General features: G+C 37.2%; 2 protein-coding genes across 3 annotated transcripts in view; one reads left to right on the top strand and one right to left on the bottom strand.

Moving 5' to 3' along the window:
* Nucleotides 1-1,717: 1,717 nt before the first annotated feature.
* Nucleotides 1,718-8,470, bottom strand: LOC111874643 (glucosidase 2 subunit beta). Its single transcript, XM_023870304.2, has 3 exons — nucleotides 7,979-8,470; nucleotides 7,801-7,896; nucleotides 1,718-2,266 (listed from the first exon to the last, which is right to left on the bottom strand). Exons 1-3 carry the CDS (start codon nucleotides 8,370-8,372, stop codon nucleotides 2,205-2,207), a joined length of 552 nt encoding a protein of 183 aa, XP_023726072.1. The 5' UTR covers nucleotides 8,373-8,470; the 3' UTR covers nucleotides 1,718-2,204.
* A 25-nt stretch (nucleotides 8,471-8,495) lies between these two features.
* The window catches only part of LOC111874641 (E3 ubiquitin-protein ligase RNF19B), a 137,496-nt gene continuing 131,381 nt past the window's right edge, over nucleotides 8,496-14,610 (top strand). Inside the window, exons 1-2 of one of the 2 annotated variants that reach the window (XM_023870297.1) lie at nucleotides 8,582-8,690; nucleotides 8,872-8,927. The gene's annotated coding sequence lies outside the window, so the exon portion shown is untranslated. The other variant, XM_023870299.1, reaches the window with a different exon arrangement.

The following is a 14,610-nucleotide window of genomic DNA, read 5'->3' as shown; positions in this document are numbered from 1 at the left end:
TTCACAAAATGGAAAGCCTGCCCAATTGTGATACTGATAATGGTATTTTTCCCCCTAGAAATTTAAAATTTTAAGAGTGGATTGTCTTATATTCAGGTAAATACAGTATCTATCTTCTGAACTCTGCATGAAGTTAAAGAACTGAAACAAATATCCTTCCAACATATGAGAGCATCCCCTATGCAGAGGCAATAGGCCACCAAGAAGAGCAAGAAAATAATAAAAGATAATGTTGCAGCACAGTTAGAAAATGTACATCTATCAGAAACTGTTGTCAGGCATCACTAATACATATTACTGACAGGCGTAATGGGAAACAAACTGTTATGGGAACCTATAATCAAAAACTAAGGGCTTCTAAAAGTTGTGTGGTTAATCTGCAAAGGAGATAATTGAGAGTCCACTGTAATATAAGTAAATAGTTCATTGATATTCTTTATTGTGTGTTAAGTCTAAAGTTTATCTCTGACTTCATATTGTAATTTTCTACATCAGTGTTTTGAACCTTCTTAAGGTTGTTACTGTAGTCTAAATCGTTTGTTTCAAACCAGAAATTTTTAATTCTGATATCTTCACAAAAATAGTAATATATTTCCTTCAAATTCATGGAAGCCTTCATGGAAACACTTTGAAGATATGACTTCTGCTCTCTACTTATAACAGGCTTCCTGACATCATAACTGCCATAAGGGACCACATATAATTCAAAATTCATACATGCTGCCTTATAATTTAGGGACTGGACAACTCAATATTGTCTTCTTGCCCAATTTCAAAATGTTAAGAGGCTGTATATTTCAGCTGGCACAGTATACCTCCAGATTAACCCTTTACAGACTGAATTTCTTCTAAGTAATATATAAAAATTTGGTTCATACCTCACAGGAAACAGTACGTCTCCACTACAAAGACCAACCGGTTATTGCTGTTTATTGTGAGAACCATATGAAACACATGGACAATGTGTGGGCAGAATGTAGAGTTTAAGTATGTTAAAGCAGGTGGTACATCAGTAACCACTGGGCTTTCAAGGGTTAAAGCCTATGGTAAATGATACACTGGCCACTCATGTGACATTTTTCCATGGGAATTTCTGGCAAAATTCTACATACTTTTTTTATCCTTATCCATGAAATATTTAACAACTTCCTTGATTCCATGGGCCCTAAATATATTCAAAGACTACAAACCATGAAGTGCCTTCCTCCTAGTCCATCTCTTCTGGATCATTATCATCTTGAAATACCTGGAGTCTCTTTTCTTTCTAAGTTGACAGATCATACTTCACACCCACATAAAACAATGGGCATAATTATAGTTCTGTATATTTTAGTCAAGACAAAAAATTAAGTTTTCATTTTTAACCTTACTGCTCTGAAGGATGTGATTTTAAACACCATGATATCACAGAGCTGGTTTTAGCTAGGGGTCACTGTATTAATACTGGAATTGAAAAAATGCTATCCTTGGTCAGCTGGATTGTGCAACTGCTAAATTACTATAGTAGAGCACACAGCCAGTAGAAGTTAAAAGGAACAAAGCTCATTATATTTTTGGCTCAAAATACACAACTGTTTACTTTCATATGTACATATATTACTTTTCAAGGCACAGTATTACCTCAACTGGTAGCTGAATGCATTTATGTTATTACCAGAAACCTGTTTATGTAAAGTTGCTGTGTGCATTGCTGTCAAGGACTGTTGCAAAAGCTGAATAACAGCCATGAACTTTTATTATTATTTGTCTCCAACATTATTATTTCATGCTACTTGATATTTAACTGTGTCAGTCAGGAACAAAAAATTAAAAAAGGCTAGCTTGAAAGAGAATTATGCAATAGGCTGAAAGCTGCTAGATTGTTTTCTGAAGTACTTTTATATTAATCGTTGTTGTTCCAGCTCCAGATTGTATACAGGATGCAGTGCTTGATGTTACTTTTACATGAGCTTATTTGTGATAGTCAGTTTCTATGCTGGAAGCAATATCTATAAGCAATACATTTCAGGATCTCAACCTGTCTCAGAAATATTTTCTTTACAGTTTTAACACAATTTGCAGAATTTGAGATGCCTTATATTACAAAACTGCACAACAGACAAACTTGCAACCTTTTCAAGAATGAGCATCTGAGGAGGAAGCTCTTGTTGAATGTGTAATATTCACCTTGTAATTTATCTGTGCCAAAACAATCACAGCTAATTCTACTTAGCACATAGGTTAGGACAAGGTGACTGATATCTTCCCAGTTTCTTCTGCACAGATTCTGAAACCAGTAGTAAGAAACATGAGATTAAAGAGTACTGAAAAGAATAAAAATTACTAGCCTGTTTTAAGTCTGGACCTAATCTAGGTACCCCTCCCCCCAAATTTTAGATAAGCTGGGTATTAATATTTGCAGTATGCACATTTAAATAAAATACTGATACAGTATTGTGAAAAGCAAGTGCCACAGTATAAGATTTGTAATATCTATGTACCATAATAGTATCACACAAGAATTTGCTGTGTGTGTGTGTGTGTGTGTGTGTGAGTATACGAAGGGGGACCCAAAAATAACCGGAAACGACCTATTGCGCGCGCATACTTTGTAGTTACGAGTTGTGCTGCTAGGTGGTGTTAGCTGGGGGTCTCCCGCGACTGTTAGTGAGCTGGCATCAGTCTGAGTTAAGTGGTTTGTCTGTGGTGCTCTGTTGTGTGCGTTTCTGTTTCAACCCTTTGGCGATTAGTGAGATGGCTGACCAGAAGGAACAGTTCTTTTAAGAAATTCTGGATCGTTCTGCACTTCACTCTTCAAGTCGCGGCAAACATTCACGCGGTTTTCTCTTTGGTCATCTCCGAGCAAGCGAGGAACAAATTTTGCAAGTCCAAACCTTCGGTTAAAATTCGCTGGACCGTGCTCCATGAGATGTTCATTTCCTCAGAAAGTTGGTCAATGGTCTTTCGACGATCTTCATCAATTGCACGTTTGATTTTGGCAATGTTTTCGTCATTTCTTCCTGTCGAAGGACGCCCGGGGCGTGGCATGTCTTCTGTTGACATGTTGCCAGATTTGAAACGGGAAAACCACTCGCAGACCTGTGATTTCCCCAAAGCATCATCATTAAAGGCTGGCCGAAGCATCCCAACAGTCTGCGCTGCAGTTTTCCCTAACAGAAAGCAAAATTTCATGCACACTCTGTCACTAATCGCCAAAGGGTTGAAACAGGAACGCACACAACAGAGCACAACAGATAAACCACTTAACTCAGACTGACGCCAGCTCACTAACAGTCGCGGGAGACCCCCAGCTAACACCACCTAGCAGCACAACTCGTAACTACAAAGCATGCGCGCGCAACAGGTCGTTTCCGGTTATTTTTGGGTCCCCCCTCGTATGTATGTGTACATGTATATCCCAAAAGGAGCAGCACATAGAGAGGTTCATTCCTTCACTTATGGTAAACATTATCACCACCAGTATTATTTTACAACATGTTTGAGATCTTTATAGCCATCATCAGGTAAAATATTTACACACTCTAATTTGCTATTTTTCCCCTACACTGGCCAGAGTTTATGCCAATGTATATAGCTATATGCAAAACATTAAAATATTAAAGCATTAAATTATTAAAAGGTTTCATCTGTTGTTAGTAAATAATGTAATACAAATAGCCAGAGAATGTAGACATTTGAACAATAAAAGGTAAGGTAAAGTTGTCCCTGTGCTTAACTAATTAAGCACTATGCCATGAAGGCATAGGGAGTGGATGTATAGATCCACATTTTCTTGACCTCAGCACTAGTTGGATGCGAGTGGTCAGCTTCACACCCCTGGGAAAACAGCCCCCCAGAGCCGGTCTGGATGACATGGATAAAAGAAAATTCTTGACCCTGCCAGGACTCAAACTCTGACCCCTGTAGCCATTCGCTATACCAACTATTCTGTCCTGGCTCCTAGACATATGAACAAACAACAAACTCTGTGGTTTTAGTCCACAAGCGACTGCCACTTGTCGGCAAAGTCGGTATAGAGAAATGTCACATTTTCTTTAGATGTAAGGAAAACAAGTGGATGAATGAAGTACTCTTTGATTTAAAAAACCCTAATGTAGTGCATACAACCTTTGCTATAAAATGACCACAAGATGGGTGTATATACCAGGGCTGCTTCTGGGCAACAGCTCGGTAAATGTGTTCCTGTTGCTAGGCAGTAGATTCTTAATAATGCATCAATTTACTAAAACAATGGAAATGGGGTGTTTCTACATGGTCCGTGCCAATGAGTTATCTTGAAGACAAGTGGGGCGACCCACCGGAGTTCTGTACAGGAGTCTGTGAAGAGAGGACTTGAACCAGCAGCAGAGGAATAGCCAGTGTTGGAGCCATTACCAGGAAACATCTAGTAACAGACTGAGAACACTATACTGTGTGTTCTAGTGAAGTGTAACGTGTGGAGATAGTGATAGTGTTATAGTTATTTGTATTTGCGAACTGTAACTGGTCAATAAATCTATTCACCAATCCAAACCCCATCTACAGTCACACCTACTATGTGACACTATGTATATTTGATTCTGTATACAACTCTTACATCAACCAATGACATACAAATCACATTACGTACCACATCCCAAACAGCAGCATGACATATCTCCACATCAAACACACACAAACCCAAATATCCACAGTATCAGTTTCTACTGAGCTACTCATCCTGACACAGCACTTCCCACAGACAGGTAAGGAAAAACACCCAAGTAGCAACAAAAGCAGCTAACCACAATACATACATATTAATACATATAATGAACAATTCATTCTAAAGGCCAACACAAGGGATGAACACACATATATGTTTTCGTCCCTTGTGTGTATCCCCCTCACACAACCTTGATGAATAACCACTAATAACAGAGCAGTGGAAGAGAAGACCACTTGTGCTGTGATCAAACAACACTACATTAATATTTTAACATAAAATTTTATATGCTGGCATTGAAGAGAAGACATTCTGCAGTGATTCTAAAATAAACATTTAATAACACCACAAGTGAAACATTTTAATAATTTATTTCTTTAATCTTCTAATGTTTTGAATATAGTTTTATACGTTGACATTAACAGTGAAAAATAACATGTATAACCTTCCTCAATTGTAAATAGCAGCGAAGTAGAGACTGAATGTAAATATTTTACCTGATGATGGTCATAAAGAACTGAAACATGTTGTAAAATAATAATGTCATGTGCATGAGTACCTCTTGATGGGGTTTTGGATTGGATATTCAGTTTGTTGACCACTTATGGATTGTAACTATTGAGTGAGACTAGAGTCTCACTGAGTTACACACTCCAACATATGCAACTACAACATACATAGTCTTCTCAGCCTTCACTAGTCATTTCCTGGTAACGGTCTTAACTGCGTACTTGCATCCTTACCGTCTGGCGCATATCCCTTTGGTGTCTTGGTGTCAAGCCCCTTGAGACCCACAACCAGAAATTTTTTCTCCCCAGCTGAACCCTTACAGAAAAAAGGTCCTTATGTAACATCCTCTCTGACAAGAAGATTCGTTTGTCTTTCATGAATATGCTTGGCCTTTCGTCAAATGTATGTATCACCATATAGCATGTTACTGAAAATTCTCCCTTTTGCACTATATACAAGTCCTATATTAGTACAGGCTTTGCAAAGTAGATCATGCCTATCTCACATATCTTATACTACAATTGAGTCAACTGAACGGACCTTAGCTTGTCCACCGATAAGAACTGAGTCTTCACTTTATCCTGCTTATAACTCGTCAGTAAGGACCACTGTAGAAAACACCATTTTCCAACAGTTCCTCTGTTGTTGCATGTTGAGTTGTTGCTGTGGAGACATGTTTGTTTGCGACTGTTACCCAGCAATGAGTCTACGCACTGCAATATAGTAGCATGTGTTTGAGGGACTATAGACAGGTTTTGGATTGATAGCTGGATTTACTGGACACTTCTACAGTTCATGCCTACACTTGACAGATCACTAGCCATTGGAAGTAATGGATACAATTCAAAACAAGTGGACGACACCCCTTGTGAGGTGTAATAAGAATTTTACAAAATTTAAAGGAGATTTTACTTGATTTAAATTAAGTGACCTACAGTGTGCATTTTAACACATACCAATTGACTATGAGTATGACTTTTAAATCATGAAGCGTGCAATCACATATGTGATGAGTGGACAATATTTGTGCAGTGTAGCTGTTTTAGCATAGTAAGAAACCTGAAGATGGCCATTTTTGGCCGAAACATGTTGCGTCGAAAGCGAAAGTGTAAGAAAGAAGGAACAATTTGTTGCCTTGTTGACGGACTATGTAGTACAATAAACTTGCACTTGTCGTTAAGAATTCTTCCTTGTAATGTAATTTCCAACATTAAGCATGCTTTTATCACACCTGTATCTCAATATGGTTCAACACAAACATAGTGAATGCCCACAACTGACTGATCTCAAGAAGAAGCATGAAGTGATTTTCCAAAGTGAACCGCATACTTATCAGGATGGCTGTTTCTGCAGACTTATTGATATGTGTGGGTCCCTGCACATTACTGCTGACCAGCTACACGACTGTTGGCTGAATGCCTCTGTATTTAATAAAGTTGGGGTACAGACATACTAGCTGAGGTTATTACAATACAGTTCTATCAACATTTAATTTTTTTAAGAAATGACAACATAATCCACAATAAAAAAAAATGTTATCTTGGTTCTGGCAAGTGCTCCACCCTTTCTTAGCTTCCCTGAACCACAGGTAACACACATGTGCGATAATCTAAGAGTTGACTACCATATCATTCTTCAAGTGACTGGATTTCATTATATTGGCAGGTATTTTAATTATTTTTATATTCAAGATAGTATGGACCCTCTGAGTATGAAGCTTATATAACACTAGACCAATATCAGGTGCCTGACAAAGTGAATAGCTAGAACTGTCATGCACAAAAAATGAACATATACGATAAACGACAGAGGGATAAAAAAACTTTTTTGTTCATGATGGGACACCATGCTCTACTGCAGTTACTCCCAGGAGTTTCCCATCCTGATGCATTGGGCCTGCCAAGTATGCACCCTACATACTAATAGTAAGTGTTCTTACTGCTGGCCATGAAGAGGCATATTTTTATTTTCCTTTTCATTCTGCAGATAACATGGACTTTTGTCAGTTCAAACATATTAAAGATTGTATGCCAGTAGAAATTTCAGAATAGTGTTATAATGAAGAGGAATGTTATACTTGACAAATGTGGCCTGTGGTTTAATAAGAGTTTTTGAGTTTGGTGGGGCTTGGTATAACCTCATAAAGGGATTATGCAGTATATAGGGATGAGCAGCCGAACACATTACTTCATATGAAAGAAGACTGCTTGCCCAGAATACTGTTTCAGGGCCAATTCTATAGAAAATCAGTGTGAGGGAAGACTATAAAATATTGAATTACAATACACGATCAAAACTGGGAATATGTAAATTAACTGATTACAGCATGTGGAAGGAATGGAATATTACAAGTTATCAAAATACATTTTTGACTTTAAAAAACAATATGGAGAAGAGGCATCGGAAGACCTAGGAGGAGGTGGAAAGACGGTTGAGCTAGAACAGGCCTGAGGGCACTAAAGATGAATAAAAGGAACCAGGAGACACAATGAGAGACATATGAAAGTACAAACAAAAATGGCAACTGTACCATGGTTTTGTGAATAATATATATCTAAAGCAAATGTATATCACAAGTAACCTGATGTTAGTGTTAAAATACCAACCCTCCAACCTGAAGGGGTGACGGATTTTAGCCCATTCATCTGAACCATCACAGCAGTCACAAACTCCATCATTGACCTGACTTGATGGAACAAATTCTGAAATAGTACATAAACTTGTAAATAAATTACAAAGCACCTGTCACAATTTGTACATTTATGTGGGTTATGCCTAGGGTACCTGAAAATCCATTCTTTTGTCTATCACAATAAAATCTTCCATTTATACAAGCGCTTGTTCCTGGTTCGTCACTACCATCAAAAAAGCAATCACAGTAGTCGTCATTTACTCTGGAAAAGTCAATTTCTTCCCTGGTATGGAAGCAAATAAAATTTCCCTGTTCATTCGGTATATATCTCTCAATATCACTTGGGCGTATTCCCTTCAAATGAATGTTTCTTTCTTTCTGCACTTTACCATAACCACTATAATCCATTGATTCATCACCTAGGAACTCTAAGGATTTCATTTGACAAATCAGTAGGAAAGTACCAATTAAAATTACAATTAGGACAGTCACTTTCAGTTTCGTTCTATACAGGTATCTTATTTTATACTTTTTACATATCTGCATATTTGTGTTCGTTTTGTTGGACGTTTTAACTTCTCACACCTACATCATCCTAACCAATCCTACAGTCTTATCGGTTTTATCTATCGTTCTCTATATTTCCTGTGTTCTCAGTTCATCCATATTCGATATTTCATCTCGAGAATTGCGAGATGGCGACACGTTCACCGTCTAGTGCGGTCAACTGTTTCTGTAAATAAAGGAAGGTAGGTACCGCTACTTTGATGATCCCTGCACTGAAACCCGCCGTAATCGTTCATTGATGTTTTGCGTGATTGTGTAGTCCGGTGTATTCTCCTTTGGTTTGAGCGACAGACGTGGGTACGTTTAATTCGTCATGTTTTAAACGGTTGAAGCGCTTATTGTATTATTACTCAGTGCTGATGAACTGGTATTGGTAGTGTGTTTCGTGTTAATATAGAAGTTGCAGGCTGTGTGAAAGTAACATAAATTAATGTATACGTGTGTTATATTAGAAGTAAATGCTATGCATCTATTACAGTGGGTGTTTTGTTAGCTATACATTCTTCAATCTCGAAAATGGAACACTGTAAGAAGGTAAGAAATCTAGCAGTTATGCTGTAATGTTAGTAACAGATGCTAAGCTGAAGTGTCAACGGTGCTATTATTCGCTCTCTGTTTCCTCTAGTTTGTACCTTCCCTTTCCATAGTTTACGTTTCCGAAAATTAGACGGTTAGAAGTGTGAATAATGCGTATATCAGTACATCAGATATGAGAACGAATCAAATAAGTACTGATCCTTTAATGGCGAAGGACACAGCCACATTCCTAAATTGTATATGTTCATATGGAAATCGAAGTCTTGATGTAGTGAGTAACGGGACTGCTGTATCCTTCTGCCCCAGGCCAGAGGCTTATTTATTAGGATGTGTAATGAATAATCCTTGGAATATGACCCCAGAAGTTCTCTCTTGAAGTGTTATTTATGCCATTCATATTGTGAATTTTCACGTGAATGGAAGCATTGCACACGGTGCACATGATTGTATTCAGGCATTTAATGAAAATTTTCGTGACAGAGAAGGGGATATGCCTGTGTAAAAGAAAATTTGTTTACACCTAACTTACATTTTGCCGTCCATGAAGAACATACATGCTGGTCATAGAGGATTTCAAGTACAAAGTATACGTTTCTTATCAGTGACAGTCATGTTGCTAGTGTGTGAACATGTCAAGAGTTTGGAAACATTCAGACTGGTTGAGTGGCACATTTGAAGTTCCAGCAGTATTTATTATGAGGACAGTAATCTTCCAGCTGAATGTAAGATTGGCATGATCTGGAAGAACTGAAACAAGGATGATTATAATATGAATTAAAATAATAAATAAATGATTCTGCTGTCAGCTTTAAATAACGTTGAATATTCCAAATTGTTGTGAAGGATAGACACATGTTTCAATCTTGATGCTATTGCTACTGCTTCTACTACCATTGTCACCAGCACCACCTTCGCCCTGGTACTCCTGCTTTCAATACTGCTGCATTGCCACCTCCACATGTTACCACTAGGATTAATGTGAAATGAGTGAGGTGTAATATGAAATGAGATTTGAGGTTGACAAGACAGTTCTTATTTACAGAATAGGTAAATTTCCACTGAAAGTAACATTCATTCATTCATTCATTCATTTATTCAGAATTCCATAAATCCTTACATGGTTAAACACCAATGGATATAGAAATAGTCAACATGAGTAAACATGATCACATACTGCATCAAAAATGTGTGATGTCATAACAGTTAGTTATTTAAAAGTATTAACAATACACAACATGAACAAAACCGTCATTTATAACAATAAAGCGCTATCAGCTACCACGCGTAACAAAATCCGAAACTTTAATTGTTGTCACAGTTGTAATATTCATCCAGGAACAAATTTAAAAATAGGAATCTTTTAATAGAAGACCTATTTTTTGCAATCTCATGAGCTTGGTCTTTTATATTAGGTGAAAGTTTATTAAAAATTTTAATTCCAAAATAATATGTTCCCTTTTGAAAGACAGTTAAGTTACTCGAAGGATAATGGAGGTTATTACTATGTCTTGTGTTGACTGTATGAATCTCAGAATTAGATAAAAATATATCTTTGTTTTTGACCACAAATAACAAAATGGAAAAATTGTACTGTGAGTAAAGGGGCAGAATCTTTAGTCTCTTAAACAACTCCCTACAAGAACTAGCACTAGCATTTGATTGTTATTTTAATACAGTATTAATACCTTATTCTTAAATTCGTGTCATGCCTACTTCTAGAAGTTTTTAAACTTCAGAAGGTTAGAGAAAAAATTATGTTCCTACTCAGGATTCTTTCAGTGCTTCAGTTTAAGTACCAGTTGAGTGGTTATCACATCTGCATTGTATTCTGGAGATCCATGGTTCAAATCTAACCCCAGAGGCCAGCAATCCTGACAGGATTTTCATATTTTCCTCAGTTCTTCCAGGCATGTGCCAAGATAGTACCTTAATTTAGGCCACAACTGCTTCCCTATCACCCTTTTCAATTCATTATTCACTAATCATCTTGCTGTGCTATGTAATCTTGGATAACAAAAGTGCAGTTAAAAGAACCAAGTGTTGTATGAGTTTTGAAGTACAGTAGCAGTGGTGTATATTCAAGGTTTGGGCCAGAAGAGGGTAAACATCTTTAAAAATAAAGGTATTGAGCAACTGGGATGTGGCTTAATGTGGTAAGATCTGATTTACAGATATTTTAGAGTTTGAAAGTTAGCACTTGGGAGGTATTCAGATATCTTTAGGAAACTCAGAAATGTTTCATATAAAATGTGGATATTGTTGTATTTAATTAATGTTATCCTAAGTTATGTATGTATAGCTCAAGAATTACCATCATGAAACTGCGTTTACCCTCGCCTCAGACTAATTTTCTAGTGAATATGAAAATTCTGATCATAGATCATTGTAGACATGCATGCTGGTATGTATGTTGATCTATCAAATACATCATTGTAAAGCGTTCCAGCAAAGTACTATATTTTTCTTGTTCTGGCATATTATTTTCATAGGCTAAGAGTGACTAGTATTGTTGGGTGTCTAAAATGTTGTTCAGGGTGAGTCGTCAACAGATAATGGTGTAGGTCATCATGTCACTATTATAAGATTACTAGATTGTATTTTATTTATTTATTTATTTATTTAATTTCATCTCTGTAGACCATTGTTACATGGTATAGGACAAGTCAGTTACTGTACATTGGCGGATTACAATAAGAGAGTAAAGTTACAATACTTACAATTGTTTACAATAGATTACAGTAGATTACGGTAGTTAAGAGTTCATATAGTGTGAGCTGGAATCCATATTAGGTCCCCTCGGCACGTCGGCCTCAATGTATCTTATTGTATCTGTACCGGTGATTATGCTTATGGAGAATGTGATGGAATGAGGATTGGCAGGGGAAACCGAAGTACTCGGAGAAAGCCTGTCCCAGCGCCACTTTGTCCATCACAAATCCTACTTGACTAGACCACAGCAGTGGGAAGCCAGCGACTAACCGCTTAAGCTATGGCGTGGCCTTAGCATACAATAGAAGCAAATTCACCATACCAGAGTTCTCATTGAACAAACAGGACTTTCTTCAATAAGGCTGCATCCTCAGGTGTAACATACCCTCAAAGATGCTTTGGATGAAGTTTGGCTACATTTTTTTTAGAATCAGTTTATAAAAATATAAAATTTACAGTTTAATGACACAGGGTATGTTTTCATGTGGTTGCTATATAGATCCTACAGCAACATTGCTGGTAGTTGTGTTAACCTGAGGTGGCAGGAGATTCATATATAGCCAGTACATGCGTAAGCAGCACTAACACAAAATATGTGGTAATATGTGCTGAGTTTTTAACATTTTTGAAGTCATTATAATGTTGCAGTTTGTCTGTAATCACACTTTTGGGTCATATTGTTATGCACTGTAACACAAAGTACATTTGGTGCTGTAGTATCTTTAAGGATTCATGTAGAGTTTTAAGCTCTTGAATCACAACTGTAACAAGGCATCCTCATGCCTGTATGAACATAAAAATGCTGTGGATACCTTGACTTTGATGAAATTAAGAATTTCAAGCCCTTATGCATCAAAGAAGATCCAGTACCATTGTACAGGGGTTTTCTGGAGCAGTTCAGAAATTTCAAATTTTGGAAGTTTAAGGTCTAACACCGTGATCACTGGATCCCTTTATGAGCCACTTAGTCAGTCTGCAGCCTCACAACCATTTTCTTGAAATACATTTTATCAGACAGCTTGGTCTAGAAGTAACACTATAAACTGGTGTTTAGGAGGTGCTTAGTTCGAATGTCAGTCAGGACACCTGCTATCCTGAATGAGTTCTTTCTTGATTTTCCACATTTTCCTAAGTTAATTCCCGGTAGTTCTTTGATTGGGTTACAAGTAGTTCATTCCAAATCCTTCCAAATTCATCATTCCTCAATCATCCTACCATCCAGTCTGATATAGTCTCAATACAGAAATAGTTTTTAAATAATGCCCAGAAAAAGGTTAAATTTTAATATTAACCTTGTTGTCTAGTTCTACCCAGTGTTCTCTTCCCTTAAAATTTTACTTAAAATTGTGTATACAGTTCTGGTTTTCCTCATTGTGTGTCAGAAAAGTTGATCTAGGTGTAATGCTGTAAACTTGTTGTCAGGAAGTACTTGCCTTGAATCTTGGGTGCGACACCAGCTATCCTGAGTGAAGGTTTTCATGGGCTTACTCAGCCCTCCAGGAAAATGTCAGGATAGTGCCTCGTTTTTTTCCAGATCCAATACATTATTCATGTATCATTCTACCATCCATCAATCTCGACATTGAAGGCTTTGTTAAATAAGCAGGAAAGTTTACTTCTATGAGTTCTTTACACATTTGTCTATGTAAGTAGCACGTACAGAATTCATTTCAGGGTAATCTTGGAAAATCAGCCCAATTTTATTTCACAAAATCTCTGATATTGTGATCAATGTTGTTTCATTGTGAAACTTTCATATACAAGATTTTGGTGAAGATAGTATTACATTTTCAGATTTGAGGTTCTCACAGCTGTGACTGTGAAGATTGATGTCCTTTTTGGATGTAACGCCACGTAGTCTTGTAGATGTTTACGGATTTCATTCCAAACATCTGCAAACATCTACCAGGCAGTACGGTGTCGTGTTGTAGCCTACAGCGATATTCGTCATTGCTTTGTATTCTAGATATTTTAGGGGAGCATGTTTGAACTTGTAACTGTCCTCAAAATTGATCGTTCATGCATGCGTGTGAACAAGTCATATAGTTACACATTTTTATAATGTATCAGTCATTTCTTCCCTTACTTGGTTGCGATTCTGCTCATAAAAAGAGGTCAAATATATGAATGTACTTGTATTTATGTCGTGTTTGTTTACTTGATTTAACGGCGCCTTTTGAACTGTGTATAAAGGTAAAATTACCCCTGTGCTCCTTGATTAAGCATTACATCATGAAGACATATGAGAGAATAGGGGTATAGGTCACGAATTTTTAACCTCGACAGTAGCAGTGAACCTTGCGCCTCGGCCGGTTTACCCCTGAAAAGGGCCGTTGATACCCATTGGATAGGAGGCTGGGTGGACCTCCGTCTCTGGACGCTATGAAGAAGAGAAATTTAGTGGCCCTGTCGAGAATGGATCCCCGATTCCTTGGCCTCCCAGCTTCGAACTGCATGTAAGAAATTTGATTGTAATGATATCAAACGCCTTAGTTTGTCATAAATTTTGACAAACGAAACATTGATAGTCACATACAGACGGTGGACGTGTTTATTCCTGTTACCATTAAAGTTCAGTGCTCCTGGTCCGCATTCAGGAGTCACCTGTTTCGAATTCACGTACGGCGTTCACTGCCTGTAAGATTTCTGTGGTTCCCTTTGTTGATTTTCTTTTGTGTCGTGCTTACATATCACTTAACAGCCATACTGGATGAGAAGAAACTTTTTCTTATAATACAAAACAAAAACGAATATAGATCACTATTACCAACTTGAACATTTTTACATTACAAGATTCTCAACACCCTTCACTACACATCGTTATTATCTTCAAGTTCGATGTAACTGTAAGTGCCATGTAAATATGAAGTTTTAGTTTTAGTGTCTGAAGGTTCGAATTTATCGAAAGCATTCATAACACTTATTTGAATTGCGCCCATTTCTCAAGAACAGGGTCCTGTATGAAATAAAT

This window comes from Cryptotermes secundus, unplaced genomic scaffold, assembly GCF_002891405.2.
Source record: "Cryptotermes secundus unplaced genomic scaffold, Csec_1.0 scaffold56, whole genome shotgun sequence".
NCBI lineage: Eukaryota > Metazoa > Arthropoda > Insecta > Blattodea > Kalotermitidae > Cryptotermes > Cryptotermes secundus.
This window is presented reverse-complemented; position numbering and strand designations above follow the sequence as displayed.